The sequence below is a fragment of the Empidonax traillii genome, unplaced genomic scaffold, assembly GCF_003031625.1.
Source record: "Empidonax traillii isolate 1590-97213 ecotype Southwest subspecies unplaced genomic scaffold, ASM303162v1 scaffold195:size1760703, whole genome shotgun sequence".
Lineage (NCBI taxonomy): Eukaryota > Metazoa > Chordata > Aves > Passeriformes > Tyrannidae > Empidonax > Empidonax traillii.
In genome coordinates, this window is record NW_020955388.1 from 1,549,547 (window position 1) to 1,568,444 (window position 18,898).

The window sequence follows — 18,898 nt, forward strand, 5'->3', positions numbered from 1 at the left end:
TGGAAGTGAAGTGACAACAAGCAATAAGTGCTTGTTAAGGCTTCATTTTATAGACTTGAGCACTTCTGGCATTTCTCTTCTCTTTGGCTGAGAAATCAATAAAAAAAATCTGACCCTGTTGAGCTTATGAGCATATATCCCACTATCTTCTGTTGTTCCAGGTGCTTTTATTTTCCTTGACTGAGAATCTAGACACCAGATCATGTGAAAATGTGAAAAATTCTTCCCATAGTTATGAGAAAGTGGTGAAGAGATAGGCAAGTGTGAAAGCTGGTTAGCAGCATGGTGTGAAAACATATAGCATGGCCTAGTATTCCTATGTATATTATTCTGAACATGGTTTAAAATACAATGTTCATGTACGCTAGCAAAAGTGAGAGCTTGATTATCAGTCTATTTATTATCTCTATGGCTTTTAAAGATGTCTGGTGTAATCTGAATAGTTTTAATAACCTATGACATCAATTAATTATCAGTTTTGTTTGTCTTTTTCTTTAGGGCTTAGATCAGTTTGAGTCAGTAATATGAAAATTAAACATAGAGGAAAACCAATAACTTATGTCATCTCACGTGTGTATCTTCCCAAGGACTTTAAGTACCAGCCAGAGGACCAGACATATCCTACAGAAATTTTCAGGGCTGTGCTTTTAGAGGTTGCTAATAACAAGTATTTCTTATTACTTTTCTTTTGATGAGCTCAATCGCATTCTAGGGTAATGTGGAAAATGTATCTAATTAAAAAAAAATCAGAATGTTTATAAAATCAAAAGGCCAGAATGATAGGAGCAAAAACTGTCGGTGACTCTCTTAAACAAACTATAGCATTAAGACTTCTGGTGTAGTCAGGAGGGAGGGTTCAGAAAGCACAGAGTGCGTCTGGATGGATTCCAATTGCAAAGTTCAAGAGATGAAGTGAAATGCCTCATAGTTTACCTGTTTACTTATTTTTTAAAGGATTCATTCCATTACTGGTTGTAATTGCCTTTTTTCTAAAAGGTGCTTTTCTGAGTAAGCTAAATGAAGTTGCTATGTACTAAATACTGGTGAAGGAGAGAGCTGGAATGTGTTCAAAGGTTTGGTTAAATCTAGTAAATGAACACTCTGTTGTAAACTTTCTTTTGACCTAATGGAGAGAAACTTCTCTGTTTTTAAGAAGTGTGCATTTTCACTTTGCCCTCCAATTTCTGGAAGTTGCCAAGTTCCATCAATATTTAGTCATAAATATTTAGACATTGGTACCTTGCTGACTCAGAAGTGTTGCATAATTAAAAAAAGACTATAAACAGGCTCACTAAGGTGGAACGTTGCTTTAAGAAACACTGTGTTTAAACAGAGTTCTCTTTATCATTGCCTTAAAAAAAGGTCCACCCGGAGCAGTATTTATCTTCAATTTTGGGTACTTAATGCATGTATAGGGTTCTTTCACAGCGTTGGTGGCCACAGACCTGCAGAGATCAGAGCACTGAAGTAGCAAGTTACTTTCAGACACTGGAAGTAACTGGTCTTTTCTCTTCATCCCTACTGCTGTGAAGTCGTATTTTAGTTTTATAAGAAATTTCTGCAAGCTATTGAAATACATCCATGATTTTCTGAATCCAAATCCGGCACTATATTCAAATCAAAATTCCAACAGTTCTCACAATTTCTGTTATAACAGCACAAAAGCACTTCAGAAATTGCCATTGTTGTATTTTGTGCTTTACGATGTCTGCTGCAGAGACTACTGTATAGAAATGGGGAGAACAAATGCAGACAAGACACAGAAGGAAGAGTGGGTAAGAAAGGACAATGAGAAGCAAGATGGCACCAGTATATAGATGATCAGAGTAAAATTTTGCATTCTTCTCTTATGTGGTGGGGGTTTTGGGTGTTTGTGGATAGAGCTTTTTTGTGTTTTACATGAAAATGACCAGCACAGCAGATGTATATTAATGATATGTTTGACCATGTAAAAATTAGGATTAGGATTAAGGATTTTTATTTTGAATAACTACATTATTCATTAACTTGTTGAGGTATACAAACAAGAGAGGAAAAAAAATCCACGAAATAACTTGTATTTGCTGTTACAGAAATTATCTCATATTCACCCCAAGCTTTCCAAGAACCAAGTCAGGGGCTAGGTGAAAAACCTGCAACATCAATTGTCAGATTTGTGTTCTTGACAAGGCTGACAATAATTCATGCCAGAAGGGATCCACATCCCACTGCAGCATTTTCTTAAAAACAATACACACCCGAGCTCATATTTTGACCTCAGCAGTGACCTCATACATTCTTTTATCAGTACATATGTCTGTTGAATTCTCCAAGTATTTGAGAAGTTAATTTGTTTTCACATTTCTGGGTTTACTGGTCATATTTTGTGTTTGGACTGCGTGTTGGAAGAATTTGATGTGCGTGTTCCCTAATATCTGTTGGAAAAGGAAGTGGAAGGTATTTCAGTTTTAAATAATACCATCATCCTCTCCTCAAAAAATAGCTAATAATTAAATAACTCCAGCATCATTTCCTAAAAATTTTTGCCTGGGAGGCTTTCTACATACCAGTAGTTATTATCCTCTAAGGTAAAATTCTCCCCAAATACCTCCAGTAAATCAGTTTTTAATTTGCATATACAGTCTCCTATTGCAAAGTCAATGCTTAGTTTGGAACAGGTTTTTGAAATGAATTTACATGGTTCACTGACAGTTATTTTTATTAAATGCTCCTTATTCTATTGCAAATAATGTGGAGTTTGCTAGAAAATTGCTAATCTGAATGGGTTTACGTGTCAGTGTATTCTGCTTAACTCCCTGAAAATGCATTATAATTTTGATAGAAACATGGAATGTGATTTGATCTAGGCCACATGCAACAGGAAGTCAGCAAAATGCACTAAAGATCTCCCAGGAGGACTGTTAACACCTGTTTTATCTGGGTAGGTTTTCAAATTTACACCACGCATGGAGACTTGATATTGCCTTCCAGTGTAGTTGCAAAAAGTTATTGCAATAAGCTGCCATGTTAGGAGCTTGAGGAAAATTAATTATTGGAAAATAAATAATGTGATTTTTGAGACCCTTTTTTATTTTCTGATTTTCCTTTTCATCAGATTTCCCCATTTCTACAAGGGGAACTGAGAGTTTATGGCAAATTTCACTATTTTAGTAGTCTGTGGCCAAGGAAACTGTGCAACATGCAGCCTGCCATAGCAGCATCTTCTACAGAGAAAATTTGAAACTTAAGAGCTTCCTCAGAAGAGTCACTATAAGTTTTGCATTACTCTGGGCCACATTTTTTCCCATTGCATTTACTTTCAAATTTGGAAGAATTTATGTGTATTCTCTGCTCTTCGAAGTATCCTTATAAAGTAGTAGTAAAAAATACTTTTTTATTACATAGTAATACTGTGTACAGTTTCTTCACAAGGAATCTTGATGGAAATATGCAACTTTCAGACAGTCTTGCTCAATAATAAAAATCTGTAATTATTTTAGCATGAACATATATATATGTTAACAAGCATACTCAACCTTAAATATGCAAGAGACAAGAAAGCAGATGTCTTGTTTTCAGTTGTGTTAAACTAGTTTAACCTGAACAATATTAAAAAAGACTGCTTGTTATAGTTCAATTATAATAATTGTAAAATGGATCCATTTTGTTCCCTTTGAAAGTCTTTAACCCCACTCCTAAATTAAAAAAAAAAAAAGTTTTCTGCAGAAGGATCCTCCCTCTTAGAATACTTAGGAATCAGCAATTGTGGATAACATACAGAAATACAGTGTTGTGAAAATGCTACAACAGTTTTGCAAATAAAATTTCATGGAAAATTTTCACAAAAAACAGGTACATTAATAACAATGTCAAATGAAATGGAGCACAAGGCATAGAAGGTATGTTTTATAGCGAATGAAGTTACTGATCGATACTTTTACAAATAGTTAAAATAAATCTTTCCATGTGTTATAAAAATAAATCATAATTGCTTACTTTTTATGGATTAGATAGATTTTATCCCACCATGTACAATTATGAAAGCATTAGGAATTTTGTATTTTTTAGTAGTAATACCAGTTGCAGATTTTTCTAAAGAGATGAGCAGAAGTTCAGGCGTGCTGAATATCTGTTTTCAAGTGAAGCACAGGGAATTCCTACTACTGAGTATTGTTTAAGTGATCATGTAAGAATCACCTGGACTCACAAACAGTGTTGAATGTGTGGCATTTGAAGAATGGATAGGCAGAGGGATAAAGCAAGCATGGTAGTAAGTAGAATAACAAGCAAGTGCATTCAGTTATCACTGAAATGGACCAAGTTCTTGAGTTGTTTATTTTTTGGGGAAGGAAGTATTTGACCTGTACCTATTCTGTACACAGTGAAAAGACCTGAATGTCCACCTGTCTGTTTTATGAAGCCTATCTTTGTTAAATAATCTGAAAGATACAACTGAGGATAAAAACATGTGTCACTATAGAACTGCAAGCATTTCCTCTTAATCTCTCTATCTAGTAACTTTCTAGCTCTTTGTTTTAGGGAGTGGCAGAACTTGAATACAAACTACTGAAACTGGCTGGGAAAACCCATAAGAAACAAAGTTACAAGGTCAAGGGAAAATCTGGGTGTTTCCCACATCACCGATGAGTTGTCAACAAGTCAACTGTGTCTGCAATGGATGAGTCAATTAAGAACAGAAAGTGAAATAAACTTGTCCTTTTCAATCCCCGAGAACAGATTTAGGCATATCAGGTTGTGAAAGATTATGCATTTGGCCAAAAAGTAGTCCTTTTAGGTAGTGTGTGTGTGTGAGAATGAAACGTGAATCTGTGAGAGGGTACATGGCCAATTCTCATACTGCTCTCTATTAGACATGGGAAAATCAGAGTTTAAGTCTTTCCACTTGGAAATATTTTCCAGTTTCTTCCAGATCATTCTATGTAACTAAATCTACATGTACAGTTCTGTTCTCTTACCAGCTCCAAGACATGCACCAAAAATGCTTTTATTCACTCATGAAGGTATCTCGGTTGCCTGCCTGAACCTCTGATCTTTTTAGAGCCTGCAGCTGATACCAGGGCACTAACACTTCACCTAATACTAAGTATCCAGAACTCAAAAGCTCTTATGTCTCCTTCCGTGACTGATTCTTGTGAAAATCAAAAAAATAGTATCTGCTTTTCCATTTTATATTTTTATTATTTTATGCAGAATGTGAATTGTGAATATTTAGAGTCCAGGTTGCTACCTGTAAGACCTGAATTTTATTTTTATTTAATTTTGATTGTCCTAGTGCTACAGAACTTGAAAGAGAATGAGCTGTGTAACAACAATAAATTCTTTTCTAATTCTGCATTCATTTAAATCCATTGACCTCCACAAACTGAGTTAGTAATAAATATAGATGTGAAGGGAAGAGTGAAATACATGTCTCAAGTCAGGCTAATACTGAGGAGAAATTTAGGAAGAAACCTTGCTGGTAAAGTATGTTTTAAATACAGTTTTGTGACACAGACTATCTCATGTCATAATACCAATCTCAAATGAGTACTATTTAATATTTGTATTAAAAAATATATAAAAAGGTACTGAATACTGAAGAGTGAGTATGTGATTCTCTGTGTTTCTGTGGAATACTATTTCCATGAGTGTCCTTAATCAGCTATCAGCAACATTAGAAAATTTCTACAGAGCAAATCCTTTGCCAGATTTTATCTCAGGCTTTGGGTCAAGAATCAGAATGTCAAAACACACACACAGAGCTATGGAAGGTAGTGCTGAATGAAGTGCTAACAGAAATTACTGTTTTACTTTTGCTGCCAAAATAATCAAGAGTATATAAGTGCATATATGTATAGAAACACTCCGTAATAATAATGTGTCATTTTTATAAGGTGTCCCATTCTTCAGGAAGAAAACAGCTCGAAGTAGGCAAATAGCGACTAGCCTGTGTATGTGGTATACATGTGTATATGTGTTCTTGTAAACTGTATTGTCATAAACTTAATAAAAGAGAGTTAGTCAGAGCAACATATTTTTCAGAGCATTTTGCACATACAGAAAAACATTCTGCTGTGTTAGTCATCATTACTTGTCTTCTGAGCATCCCACAATTAAATTTATTTTGGAAGTGAAGAAAGTGTTGTTACCAGACAAAGGAGATGAAAGCTAATCTTGACAACAGCAAAAATAATTGTGATAAATAGACATATTCTATATGTTGAGTCACTGGTGAGTATACCCTACAAATAAGCTCTTCCTGTAAGTCTGCTAACTGCTGGGTATTAAGTGCTACTGTTTATTTACACACAAGTCTCCCAGTCTGGCTTAGTGATTTATTTCTGTCAGTAAAACTTCAAATAGCTTTCAGTCAAAAGCAGATTACACCATGTAATATGAGACAGCAGATTTGCAATGCCAATTAATGTATTAGTAGTATCAGAGTTGTGATATTTCTGCTTATTTGTACATCACCATTTGGACTATAACCCCTTAAATGTAAGTGTAAAAATATCTTGGGGCTCACTAATATTTATGGTGTTAAGTATTTCAGGTGCTTTTTTCATGATGCTGTGGGTATGAATAGTATTAAAAGGATCAGATTTATAAAAGAAGCCTAATATATTGTAAGCATAACTCAGCAGGCTTAGTTTAAAAAGCATCCAATGATGTTATCTGATTGATGCTTACAAGTCTTAATTCCTAAATTATCATCCTCTTAGCTGAGTTTACCTTTACTGACAATGCTGTAGCTACATTTCAGAGTTGGACATCTTATTCTTGACAAGGAAAGGATTAGGTTTCAGTATTATATTTTTGTTACCTCTGAAAAGCAATCTCATGCAGTTTTGATTGACTTTCAACTGCTTAACTGAATAGCTAAATGGCAAATATCTATTTGGCAGTGAAGGTTATTTTTTATTATATCATTAATTATTTGTCCTATTTATAGTTTTTAAGGTTTTTAATGTGGCAGGTCTACTGTCAACATGCTGCCCTTCTTCCACTCTTTTGAACCTCTATATAAAATAAGTGCCTTGGAACAAACAAACAAACAAAAAACAAAAACAAAAACAAAACAAAAAAAAATTGGGGATTGACAGTGATGGAGAATGGTTCAAACCCAGTCTAATCTTGGCAACATCTACCTGTACAAACAAATTTGAGTCACTCTTCTCTGTCTTATTATGTAAGATTCTGTGTTAATCTGTATATCTTGAATTCTTTACTGTAATGAGCTATATCTTCTGCTAGAAAATTTTGTAATTCTGATGATACTATTTACTATAATGTTAAACATAATCTCAGTTATAAAGTAGTTCTTTTTGCAAGCAAAATTTACTACACAATTAATCTGTTGTGTCACATTAAAAAATCTTCAGCCGCTGATACATAAGCAGGTAGAATTGTACATAATACAGTAACAGCTCTAGGAGGAGTTTACCCCAGTGTATAATAACCTCATCACTAACTACTTAAATAAACATGGACTTCAGGAAATCATACCACTCTTGATTGAAACAGTTCTGAGGCATAGAAGCTGTTTGAAATCTCTTAGAACTTTTGTAATTGCAAAATCACTCTCATCTGAGGGTAAGTTTGAAGAAAAAGTGTTCGGGGCTGCTTGGGTTTGAGTTCAAAGAATAACTGTGGTTTGCCAAGGCAAGAAGTAGGTCATTAAAGCAATATTTAGAGACACACTGAAACTTTCAAATTGAGACAACTTTAAGGCTAACATTTTCTAGACTGGAGAGGAAAGTGAAAATAACCCAAGGATGTATTCGTGCATATCTCATTGAATCTCCTAACAATTTCTGAGAGTTGTATAGTAACTGCAGTTATTATCAGAAAAATGACTGCTAGAGTTGTTTTCTGACATTTTCAGTGTATTGTGTGGTTGTGAGCTGCCACACCAAACTTGCTCAATTCACAAGTCAAAACAAGACTTTATTATAAGGCTAACAGTGCAACCCCAGTGTATTGTCTGAAAGTTGGCCACTGCTATTGCTTCATAAACCACCAGCACCAGAATGGTGACTTTGGACCTGCAACTTCTGTTATAGTTCTCTTGGTGAATCGTGAAGCAAGACAGAATTTGCTTTGTAGTTCTGTAGCATACTGAGTCACTGGTGTTAGTGGTAATGATTAGCTTTGTCTGAGAGTTTAAGAAATGACTTCAAAGACACACGCTGTAGAAATAGACACATAAAGTAACCAGGCACCATCTCTATAGGATATTTTTCACCTTAAATGTGTGTGAAGGTTTATGTATTAGGCTTACTGTTTACTAAATATTCAGTTTTGCAGATAGATATTGAGATGTTTTCACAGCACATTATGGCTTAAATGTTCTCCAATAAACCAGGGTTTTTTATAACTCCTGAAATACTGCAGAGGGGACATGCCCATTATGAAAAATGTCTTGGTTAAACTAGAATATGTGCTAGGAAATTTTTTTTCAGTTATTTGGAGATGGATGCTACTCATATTGGTCTGATTTTTCTTTCTTTTTTCTCCTTTTATTTTTTCTCCCTTTGGCTTCCAGTACTATGTTATACAGCAGAATTTCCCACCTTTGAAGCAGTTAATACTGCATTATGGTTGATTTGAAAGTTCAAACACATGCTGAGTTGCACAGCTAATATACAAAAAAATCATCATTTCTTTTAAATTCTTCAGGACAGGAAAATTTCCATTCAAATTGTTTTCGTTTGCAGTTGACATTGTTTATAGTTTGAGTAGAAATATTGTGCGTTATTTTCAGGACTGATGCAGGGGTGTAATTGGAGGTCAGGGCTGAGCCAGCTCCCTTGCTGCTGCCACCAGGAGTGGCACTATCTGCCTGTCCTTCCTACCTCCCCTTTGCTCTCCCAAACCATGCTTTACTCATGCTGGAAAACACCCTCCCCTCTGCTGACTCCTGTGCTTATCTGATTGCATAGCAAACTGGAGTGACTAAAATACATTTGCCCTTTTGTTGGGCGAGTTTTCTGCACGGAGCTCCTGGTGTGCTCAGAGAAGCACTGAAGCCCAGCAAAGGCAGCAGCAGCAGGGTCACACACCTGGGAGGAAGAAGAGGTGAGGAAGAAGCAGATCTTCCTATTTTAGCTGCAGCCAACTTGCAACTGATTTAGCTGTGTCACATCTTAACAAAATGACCTAGTTAATGTGGGTTTCTTCATGCTGTAAAACTACACAAACATTTAAGACAGTGATAGAGTTAATGTCTGGGTTTCTGCAATTACTATGCTGGGACAGAGCTGGAGTAATCCCATTGATTTTAGGATGGTTATTACACACTCACAGCTGTGAAAATTGGCAATACCTGCCAAACTGGTTTACTTTTTAAAAAACGTGTTTACTAATATTTTGGCATTTATTGTCCTTGAAAAGCATATCTAAAAATTTTGCAGGTATTTATAAATCTATATATACTACTTGTGGATCAAGACAGTCTGTGAGCTCATAATATATATTTCTATGGTCAGTAGTAAAACCAATATTTATGTCCTTTCCGCTACTACCATTTTCTGAGAATAATGTCAGAGCTGCAATAATAGAAAGATGACAGTAGTCCTAGGTGAGAAAAGATACTACCAAGGATCAAGTAGCTTTCATTCAAGGAATGAATTTACCACTTTGCTTTGATGGTTGAAAACTGTTGATATGAGGCATTGTAAAATATGCAAACATTCAAATAAAATTACCTGTATGGATTGAACTACTGCAGGCTTGTATTTTTAGTGCTGAATATTCCTTTCTTTATTTTTGATGTTCTCTAATAAAAATAAATATTTAAAATTTTGTTTTATTTTTGATCTTAATTGCCTTGAAAAAATCCATCAACCTTAAAAATGTATATTATAATCAAATCTGTTGAAGCCACTTGACGTAGAACACCTTTCTATACATAATTTTTCTCTTTTCATATCAACATATTTTAGACAAAAGTTGTTAAAAGTTTTCATATTTATAGCTGAGTATATGCTTTATAGATCAAATGAAGCAAATAATTCATTTGAAGGAAGTATTGGGGAAGGACTGTGGTAATCAGCTGAGAATGGTGACTCAAGAATCTTTTGGAACATTCTGTTTCCCTCATCTGTTAGAAATAGACATATGAAAGCAGTCTAATTCTGTGATTACTCATTTTAGAGGCAGAAGTTTTATCCTTTTATTAATCTACATTTAGGCTACATTTTCATATCTAAAGGTCTCTGTGGTAACTGTAGGTTTCTTCTAAATCACCAACAGAAGTCAGCACCATGTCCTATCATGGTTTTGAAGGAAAGCGTAAGATCTGAAGGAAAAAATTTGGCGAATCAACCACTAATGTGACATCATTTTCACAGAATCCTACGTCATCCCAACAAAGTACCTTTGCTTACACATTTGTTGGAGTTTTTATGCTTGTATTTTTTAGTAAACTCAGTTGCTCCCATCTCCAGGCATATATTCAGTGTCTAATTCTCTATGCATGCTTTCAGCACTGCTTGTTTTTAGCGTATAAAATCCAGTTTTATGTTAACTAGGTGGGTTGCTGAGTTGCCAGCATGCCATTCTGGATCGGGCATTTGTGAATTGTTTTTAAGCACTAAAGTGGACAATGAAAGCTTTATATCAGTTCCCCAATTAGCAGTAATCATTCTTGCTAAACTTTGGTAAAGAGCTGTAGTATGCAATGAATGTAAAGTATTCATTCCTGAGCATTTTTTTTCCCCTCTCCCTACATTTCTACATTTTGTAAAATAGTCTTATGCTGCTTGTTATTTCTATTCGTATTGCAGATTGAGAATGTTGATGTCTGCCTTAGCTTTCTGGCAGCCAGAGGCGTAAATGTCCAAGGTCTTTCTGCAGAAGGTAAGAGAAGCAAATCATCACAATAAATAATAGTATTTTTTTCTAAAAACTAAATTTATTAACTAAATTATTTGCACCTAAATAACAATCTCCAGCTGTCTTGAATAGCATGAAAATTTAGATTAGTGATAGCAGGTGAGAAAGGTTCCTTTTAATTTTCACTTGAAATTGAACCAAGAAATTCATTATTTATGAAGCTTGAGACAACGTTTTAAAATTATACCTTTTCAATAGTAATAATCCTTTCATGTTACCTCCACAATACTAGACAGGCACAGAGCTTCTCAAGCATACATTTTTAACTTGTTCGTATATGTGATTCAAAACTACAAACAAGGATATGAGAATCTTGCTCAGTAAAGTAAAACTAGGGAAGTCTATTTCTTTCAGCAAATTTATTATTACTAGTAATGCTGTCAGGATGAGTCTGAAAATTATAGTGTTCCTTTGATGTGATCTATTAAGAGTGAATGATCTTGCTGCTTCTGTTATTCTGCTGTATTAATCACCTCTAGTGATTGCCTAATATGGTTACAACTAAATTCATAAATATAAGAAATCAAAGCTATTACAAATATCAGTTCTGTTAATTATTATGTAACATTTGCCTTGCTAATGTAAGATGCAGGTGAATATTTTTCTTGTAAGTTAATAACATGTAAATAAATCTTTGTCCTATAACAAATTAAACAGTTCTGCAAGGTGCTATGCACCTTCAAAATCCCTATGACCTCTGTGATAACTGAAGGTAACATCCTAATGAGATGCAACCCTGTATTTTTATTTTGCTTGTAGCCCAAATAAAAGCTGAAAGGAAAATTTTTTTTTTCCAGAGCTGTTAATTTCATTTGAATTCTAGAAGAATCATGGAGAAAAAATCTGTAATGCTAACCACTGTTTGATTTTTTAAATTAAATAAGAACTATCTTTCACCATCTCCACCTTTTTTGGACTTTAAAGTGCAACACAGCTGTGATATGTACTATCTATTCAGTTTGACTGTCAACTTATGGAAAGCTCCTGAAGTGATTCAAGGGAACCTTTGTACATACTGTAGATATCTTGATACAAGAGAATACTGAAACTTTGCATACTGTCATTCACCTCAAAGCTGTTTAGAAACGGAATTTTCTAGTGCAGCCTATATTTACTTGCATATAAAATACCAACCAAATGTGTGATTAGTATGAATTTATTTAATGAGAACCATGACATGGTGCATTACACTTATTTTTTGTACTTTGGTAAATCAAAATCTGTGTGCATTCTGTAATGCATGTCTTTATTCATACCTTTGTTTTGCTTTGGAAAATAACTTTAATAGGATGTAAGCTTCAAGTGTATAGCTTTAAGGTCATATACTACTGAAAGCAGTACTACTATATGAGGTTAAATGCAAGGACTATGATTTAAAATGCTCATTAGTATTCAAAACCAAATTTTATTACTGATTTATGAAGTAAGATTTAAAGTAATTTTGCTATTATGAATTATCATGAATCTGGTGTACACACACTAATATTTTTGTAATGATATTACTTCAAAGTACTTCAAAAGTGTGATTCCCTTAAATATACCCTTTTTATTATGTATGACCCTGAATATTATAATTTCTTTTGAGGAGAAGAAATTGAGTTTCTTGTAATAGTTTGGTAAACATGTCCTGTTAATACTGGGCCAGGAAGGATCTTGAACAATAAACCATAACCTTAGGAAGGTTTGAAGATTTTACAAACCTCATTTGGATAGTTGAATGAAGAGACCTAGAATAAAAGTAATTTTCAAATCATGACTGCAGAATTTCTGCTTGAGAACTCAATTGATAAATCCTAAGCCAGTTGCCACAAAGAAAAACACTCCCTTCCTCTTCCTTGCAGATGTTTAATACACATTAGCAGTTTCTAGATTTTGTATTTGCAAGAAATCTTCTAACTTTAACTCATTCAAAAGTAAGAAAGAAAAAGAAGTTCAAAACGTAACTTTCTTCTTTAGAAACAGTAAAATATGTCATTTAACACAAAAAGAGCAAAATTTTAAGATAAAGAAGATGAGTGGGATTTAACAAAGAATTCTTTTTCTGAGCATTAAGTGATGCAAAATTATATAAATAAACTGGTGTCACCTACTGAAAATCTTCTAGAATCAGAGCAGCTTAAAATGGATAGTTATGTGTTTTTGTTGGGGGAGGTTCAGGATAGTTTTAAATATGTTTTCTGTATTTCTTAATAATGATCTTTCCTGAAACAAACATGACTGCAAAAGTCATGGTTGCCTAAAAGATTTAGTTTCTCTGAGAAAGTTCTGTGTATCTCTGATGATCTCACTGGGAATCAAAGATCCTGGAGCATCTTCACAGAAAAAATGAGAAAGCATTAATGCTTAGAAAAAAATGTCCATTTTGAAGAGTATATTTCAGTACCCAGGATGGTGTTTGCTTTTGAAGAATGGGTTGTGACCATTAGGGCTCCAATGTTTGCTGGCCTGTTAGTGTATGTACGAACATTCCACCCAATCCTATTCAAAGAATATTAGTATCATTTACAAGATGTGAATATAACAGTAATTGTTCATAAATTTGGCTTGAAAATTTACCTTAAGAAAGCTGTAGGACTCAAAGTTCATTATTTAGACTTGCAGAGAATGCAGAAAGATTGCAGTGTTGCATGTTAGGTTCCCCATCTCAGGCTGGGGAAAGGCTAAGAAAGGAATGGAAGACACAGGAATTTTACTGTGGAACACCAGAATTTTGTTGAGGTAGCTGTGTTAGCCCAATGTGAAAGCTGTAGATTTGAAAAAGCAGTATAACAGAGAAAATTATAAAGTCACGTCATTTGAAAGTTCAAAGATATTATCATAAGCATTACAGTTACCTTTTTTAGAAACAATTTTCCATTTATTTTCTTTCCTCGTGGTCCTTCAACATTCGTATGAATGGATATGTGCTTACCTATAAGACTGTTACATCATTCTTTTTGATTTTCATAGAACCAACCCACTGTTTAGTACCAATGTGCACAGAATTTGCTGAAAACTCAAGAAGACTAATTTAAAGGCATGGGATGTGCACCTAGGGCCAGAAAGAATTCAGATTTTTCTGAATTAACTTCTGCTTACTAAGAGTATTTGTACTTAATTGAGGCAGGAGTATTAATTTCAAATTATGTATGTTATTTAAGGTTTGGAGTCTTGGTTATGGCCATGTAAATGACTCAGCATGAGGGCATCGTGTTTATTGCAAAAATGGCACGTAAATAAAGAAAAATTATAACAAAAAATAAAGTATCAGTGATGCCTAAAATGTCCCTGATATTAGCGATAAATGAAGAGATATAAGACATAAACGTGTATAGCTATAAGTATGTACAGAGATCTTTTACTGTAAGACTGTGGCAAAACTGAAGTCTAAAACCAAAGTGTTTTCAGTTCTTGTTCTCTTTCTTCTTTTTTCTTTTTTTTTTTTTTTTTTTTAATAGAAATACGGAATGGAAATTTGAAAGCCATTTTAGGGCTGTTTTTCAGTTTGTCTCGGTACAAACAGCAGCAACATCAGCAGCAGCAGTACTACCAGTCTTTGGTGGAGCTACAACAGCAAGTCCCTTCAACTTCACCTGAAATCAGCCAGTCCAAAACACATCAAGATATGCAGTCAAGGTAGGTTAAAAAGCCAGTTTTCTCAGGGGTGAAAGTGTTTTGTTCAAAAAAGACAAGATTTCATGAAAAAAAAATGGGGACCACTTTAAGACTTAAAAGCTTGGCTTTTTCTTTTAATTTTTTTTTTTTAGCTATTTTTGCAATGAATGCAATGTATTTGTGGTACTATGCTGCATTTCTTGGAGGTAAAGCTAGAGTGAGAGCAGAGATCATTCCCAATTAAATTTAGTTCCAATTTTAATTAATTGTAGGGCTTTCTGTTACCTTACTATTGATTCTACTGCCCATTGCACAATAAGAGACAGCTAGCACACCATGTGGCTAGTATACTGGTTATTTTCATGTTTTCTTCACATACTCAGTTCCACATCTAAAGGAACAGTTTAAAATAGTTATCAAAATACATGGGGAAAAGGCAAAATTATTACTTTCATTTTTTATAAATTCTTTTTATCCCTACACATTCTGTTTTTTTAAGCACCTAATTCTATTTGGTGTGTTGGTTTTTTTTTTTGTTTTGTTTTGTTTGGGGTTTTTTTTGTTTGTTTGTTTGTTTGTTGGGGTTTTTTAGGGGAGAATAAATAGTCTTAATCTAGTTGTTTCTTTTAAATGGTCAGGTTTTTATTTAGTTTTAGGAAACCAAAGCACTCAGCAGAATCCTTATTTTCTGAGTTACTTTTCTTTGAGACTGCAGCTGAAAACATATTTTGAAAATGTAGTTCCTTACAGGCCAGGACAAAAGAATCAGTTTGAAACACAAATATCTATTTAAATGGAAACAGTATTAACAATGTATACTTTATTGGGAAAGTTTAAAAAAAGCCATTCACATCTGGTGCCATGCAAACTGTAGTTCTTAATGAAGACTTTGATCTTGTTGGGTTTAATACTTGTTTGATTTTTCATATCCTTGTTTAAAATGTTTTTGCTGACTTACTGAACAGCTGTGTTTCTAGAATGTGGTAAGTCAATGATCTAGGATGGATTAAAAGTATCAGACTATGATAGTGAGATTCTGGTTCTTTAGTCCATTCATACCTTAATTACATTTTCATGTTTATAATAAACATATTTCTTCAAATGACAAAACTTGTAACACTTCAACCTGATAGTAATGTTTGTCTTCAAACTAGGAATGTTCTAAAAATATGTTTTGTAGGAAAGTGTTGCTGATAGCATTTTAATTACCTCCTTTGATACAAAAATTAGGATACATTTATGTTTGCCTTGGGCATTAAGAAGTGAAATGCTTTTATTTTCTCTGCTACTGAAAATTAATGTCTTTGAATGCTTTCTCTGTGAAGTTTAGTATTAGAGTGTAACCTAGGGAATTATGATGTTGTCCTAGAAGAGTCTGACTGCTCTCAACGTTTTCAAAATTGAATTTCTATTTTCTGAAGGATATTTAATACTGCATAAAAAGCAAAAACATCTTGCTATTCAGATATTTAATACTGCATAAAAAGCAAAAACATCTTGCTATTCAGAAATTAATCAGCTTTAATTGGTGGAATTAAGAGATTAGCCAGCTTCCTGTGAATACCTTTGTTTACTGGATTTTATTTACAATTTAGTAAAATAATAGAAACATTTCCTGCTTTTCCCATTGTGAATTTTTAATAATAAAATAGTTACAGTATCCCTTTATACATCACTACTATCACAAGGGTTTGTCAAAAAAAGCCTGGATAAAGCAGCTTTTTTACTATTTGGATGACATGGGTTGCATGTGCTAGGCAGAGAGTTTATGAATCTTTTATTAGGTTTTCTTTTCATCATAATTACCCAAGATCTTGTGGTCCTTCAGCACCTTCTTCTCCTATTTTGCTGGTTAAACATGCTCCCTTTAGAGGAAAGGCAGTCATTCCATGTTCAGAACCCCAGCATTTTTGTTTTTGTAGAATGACGTCTAAGGCTGGTTTAACAAAATTTCTACTTCCATCAGTGTGCTATAGATCTTCCACTTTCATCTAGGAGTTTAAAATAATTTAATTCTGTGATTAAATTTCTATTCATACCTATGTTTCAGTTGTAAAGTATTTCTACATAAAAAAATAATTAGACCAAGATTTCTTATTTTCAATCTGAAAACTGAAAGCAAGATTTTTTCTGTTTGCTTTCATATATACAAAAGTTTAATGCTTGTCACTATAAACTTCTGTATTGCCTGGGAGAGTATGATTTTTCAGTAAAGTCTTTAAGGATAAAGAAAGGTCCCTACTACTAAAAGTTTTCTCCTATATGAAAGGTTTCTATCTTCTGCTACTATTACATCTCTACAATTACATCTAGTATTCTGAGCTGCTAGCAAAACAAAGAGCCCCAGAACTTAGAAACAAACAGAAATACAATTTTTTTAATGATGATTTTTTTCATTTCTTCCCATTTTGAAGTAATATAAGGAAATAAGCATAAAATAATATATCCCCTTCTAAAAAAAATTACTATATGTGAAAAAAGTCTACCACAAATAAATGCTCATAGTAAAGTTGTACACTGGTATGAACTCTGTGTGGTGGGCTTAGCAATCCTTTTTCATAGCAGTAATTTCATTTAATTAATTTTTTTTTCACCAAAAAACAAATAGCTTGAAAAATAATAATCTCCCAAACACCTCTTTAGTTTTAAGTTGCTAATGAGTAAATCAAAGCTTCTGTTTAGAGAGAAGCCAAAATATGAAATTAAAATAGAAAAGATTACTTTGATGAGTTTCATCTTGCCTCTTGTCTACCTTTTGCTACTTGAAATCTGAACAGGTGGCTTACATGACTCCCCAGAATGATTTCTATGATTGCTTTTGTGTCAGCTGTGTCTCAGCATTACTTACCAAAGGAACCAACATGACTGAGTTGGCAGGAGCTCATGATTTAGAAGGTCCTAAGGAACTCATATGACTACTCCATGAGACACCTCAAACCTTTAGATATTTTTGACAAAAAGTAGTTTCATACAGATACTGAAACCTTCCTATTTTATTGAACGGAGAATTTTGAAAAGTGATAAAATCTGAAGTGTATAATAGTGTACATAATTCACACTCTCCATATGAAATTATTAACTCAATCGATAATCTAGCTGCTATCAATATAGAGTAATTTTACTTTTTTTAAAAATAGTGGTGATAAAATTAGCTATTTTATAATTTCACAGTTGATGTTAATCTTCAGGGCAATTTATTACTACACATTTATTGTGCAAGTATGCCTTTTTATTAGCCTGTTACAGTTCTGAATATGTTTTTCAAAATTCTGAATACTTTTCCTTTTCTAACATATCTAGCATAACTGTGGAAAGGTTTGGCATGTAGAAGCCTTAAGGCAGAAAATTACTTGCAGTGTATATTTTGGAAAAAATATTTGGCAAATGCACATAACAGAGATTATTTTCACTAACTTGGTCTGTGGTCTTTTATTACCTGCAAATAGTTTCAGGTTTTTGAAAGAAACAAGAAAAATTATCCTATTATTACAGCAGAAGCCAGGTAATGAATATAGCTGTTAATACCTGAGTGGCACATTCATCTTTATTCAGTAATGGCAAAAGGCTTCAAATCTAATTTGAGTAAATTTCCAAGGGTATGGAAAATTATATTCTTATATCTATGGGTATTTTATCCTGCTAGAAGACTCACATATTTCTACTGTGTTAGACATCTGAGGAATAAAGCTGTCTTTTTGAGGTGCTATGTACATTTAAATGCATTTGATATCTATGTGTTTGTATGTGTGCAAGCATGTAAGCAAAAGCAAAACATATACACTGAAAATGGTGGATGCATTTTGTAGACTTTGTACATTTTTTGAATGTTCAATAATCAGTCACATTTTATGTTGTAATTTAATCCTTGGAATCTTTAGTTGCAATTAGTAATTACTATTATTTTAGGTTAGAAAATTCTATCAGAAGAGTTATCTTCTTTGTTGCTTCGAGAAACGTATAGTAAGCATATTCCTTAATTTCAGCTTCGTGGGAGGTAAAAAGCCATTTTATTTTCTTTATTAAACAAGTAAGTTTAATAATTGCTCTCTACTTTTGCTGAGAGAAATACAGATTATACATGGAAGAGAGAAATACCTCTGAGAATTCACACAGAAGGTGGTCAGAATAAAGGTTGGTAGTATTCAGGCCCTACTGAAGACCAAGGAAATTTCATCTTTGTATGTACAAGACTAGTGACTCACCCTCCTAATTTAAAAGACTGCTCCTGGTGATGATGATGATAAAGATGATGGTACTATTGTTTTCATTTCCAGGTTATGGTGTCCTTAGTAATGATCAATGTTTGTGATCGTTACTGAGTCTGAGCCTGTTTCACATGCCACTGAAGACAACATACTTTAGTTTCAACCTCATTCAGATAGTGTTTGAGCCCTTTATCAACAAAAACTGAAACAAGCACCAAATTATA

The 18,898-nt window shown here is 33.6% G+C and overlaps 1 protein-coding gene across 6 annotated transcripts in view; it reads left to right on the forward strand.

The window, feature by feature from the left end:
* Positions 1-18,898, forward strand: part of NAV3 (neuron navigator 3) — a 376,614-nt gene that overhangs the window by 208,447 nt on the left and 149,269 nt on the right. For all 6 annotated transcript variants that reach the window (XM_027886771.1, XM_027886774.1, XM_027886768.1 and 3 more), the window contains exons 4-5: positions 10,767-10,839; positions 14,313-14,490. In XM_027886771.1, coding sequence (XP_027742572.1) covers positions 10,767-10,839; positions 14,313-14,490 — 251 coding nt within the window. The remainder of the gene's footprint in view (positions 1-10,766; positions 10,840-14,312; positions 14,491-18,898) is intronic.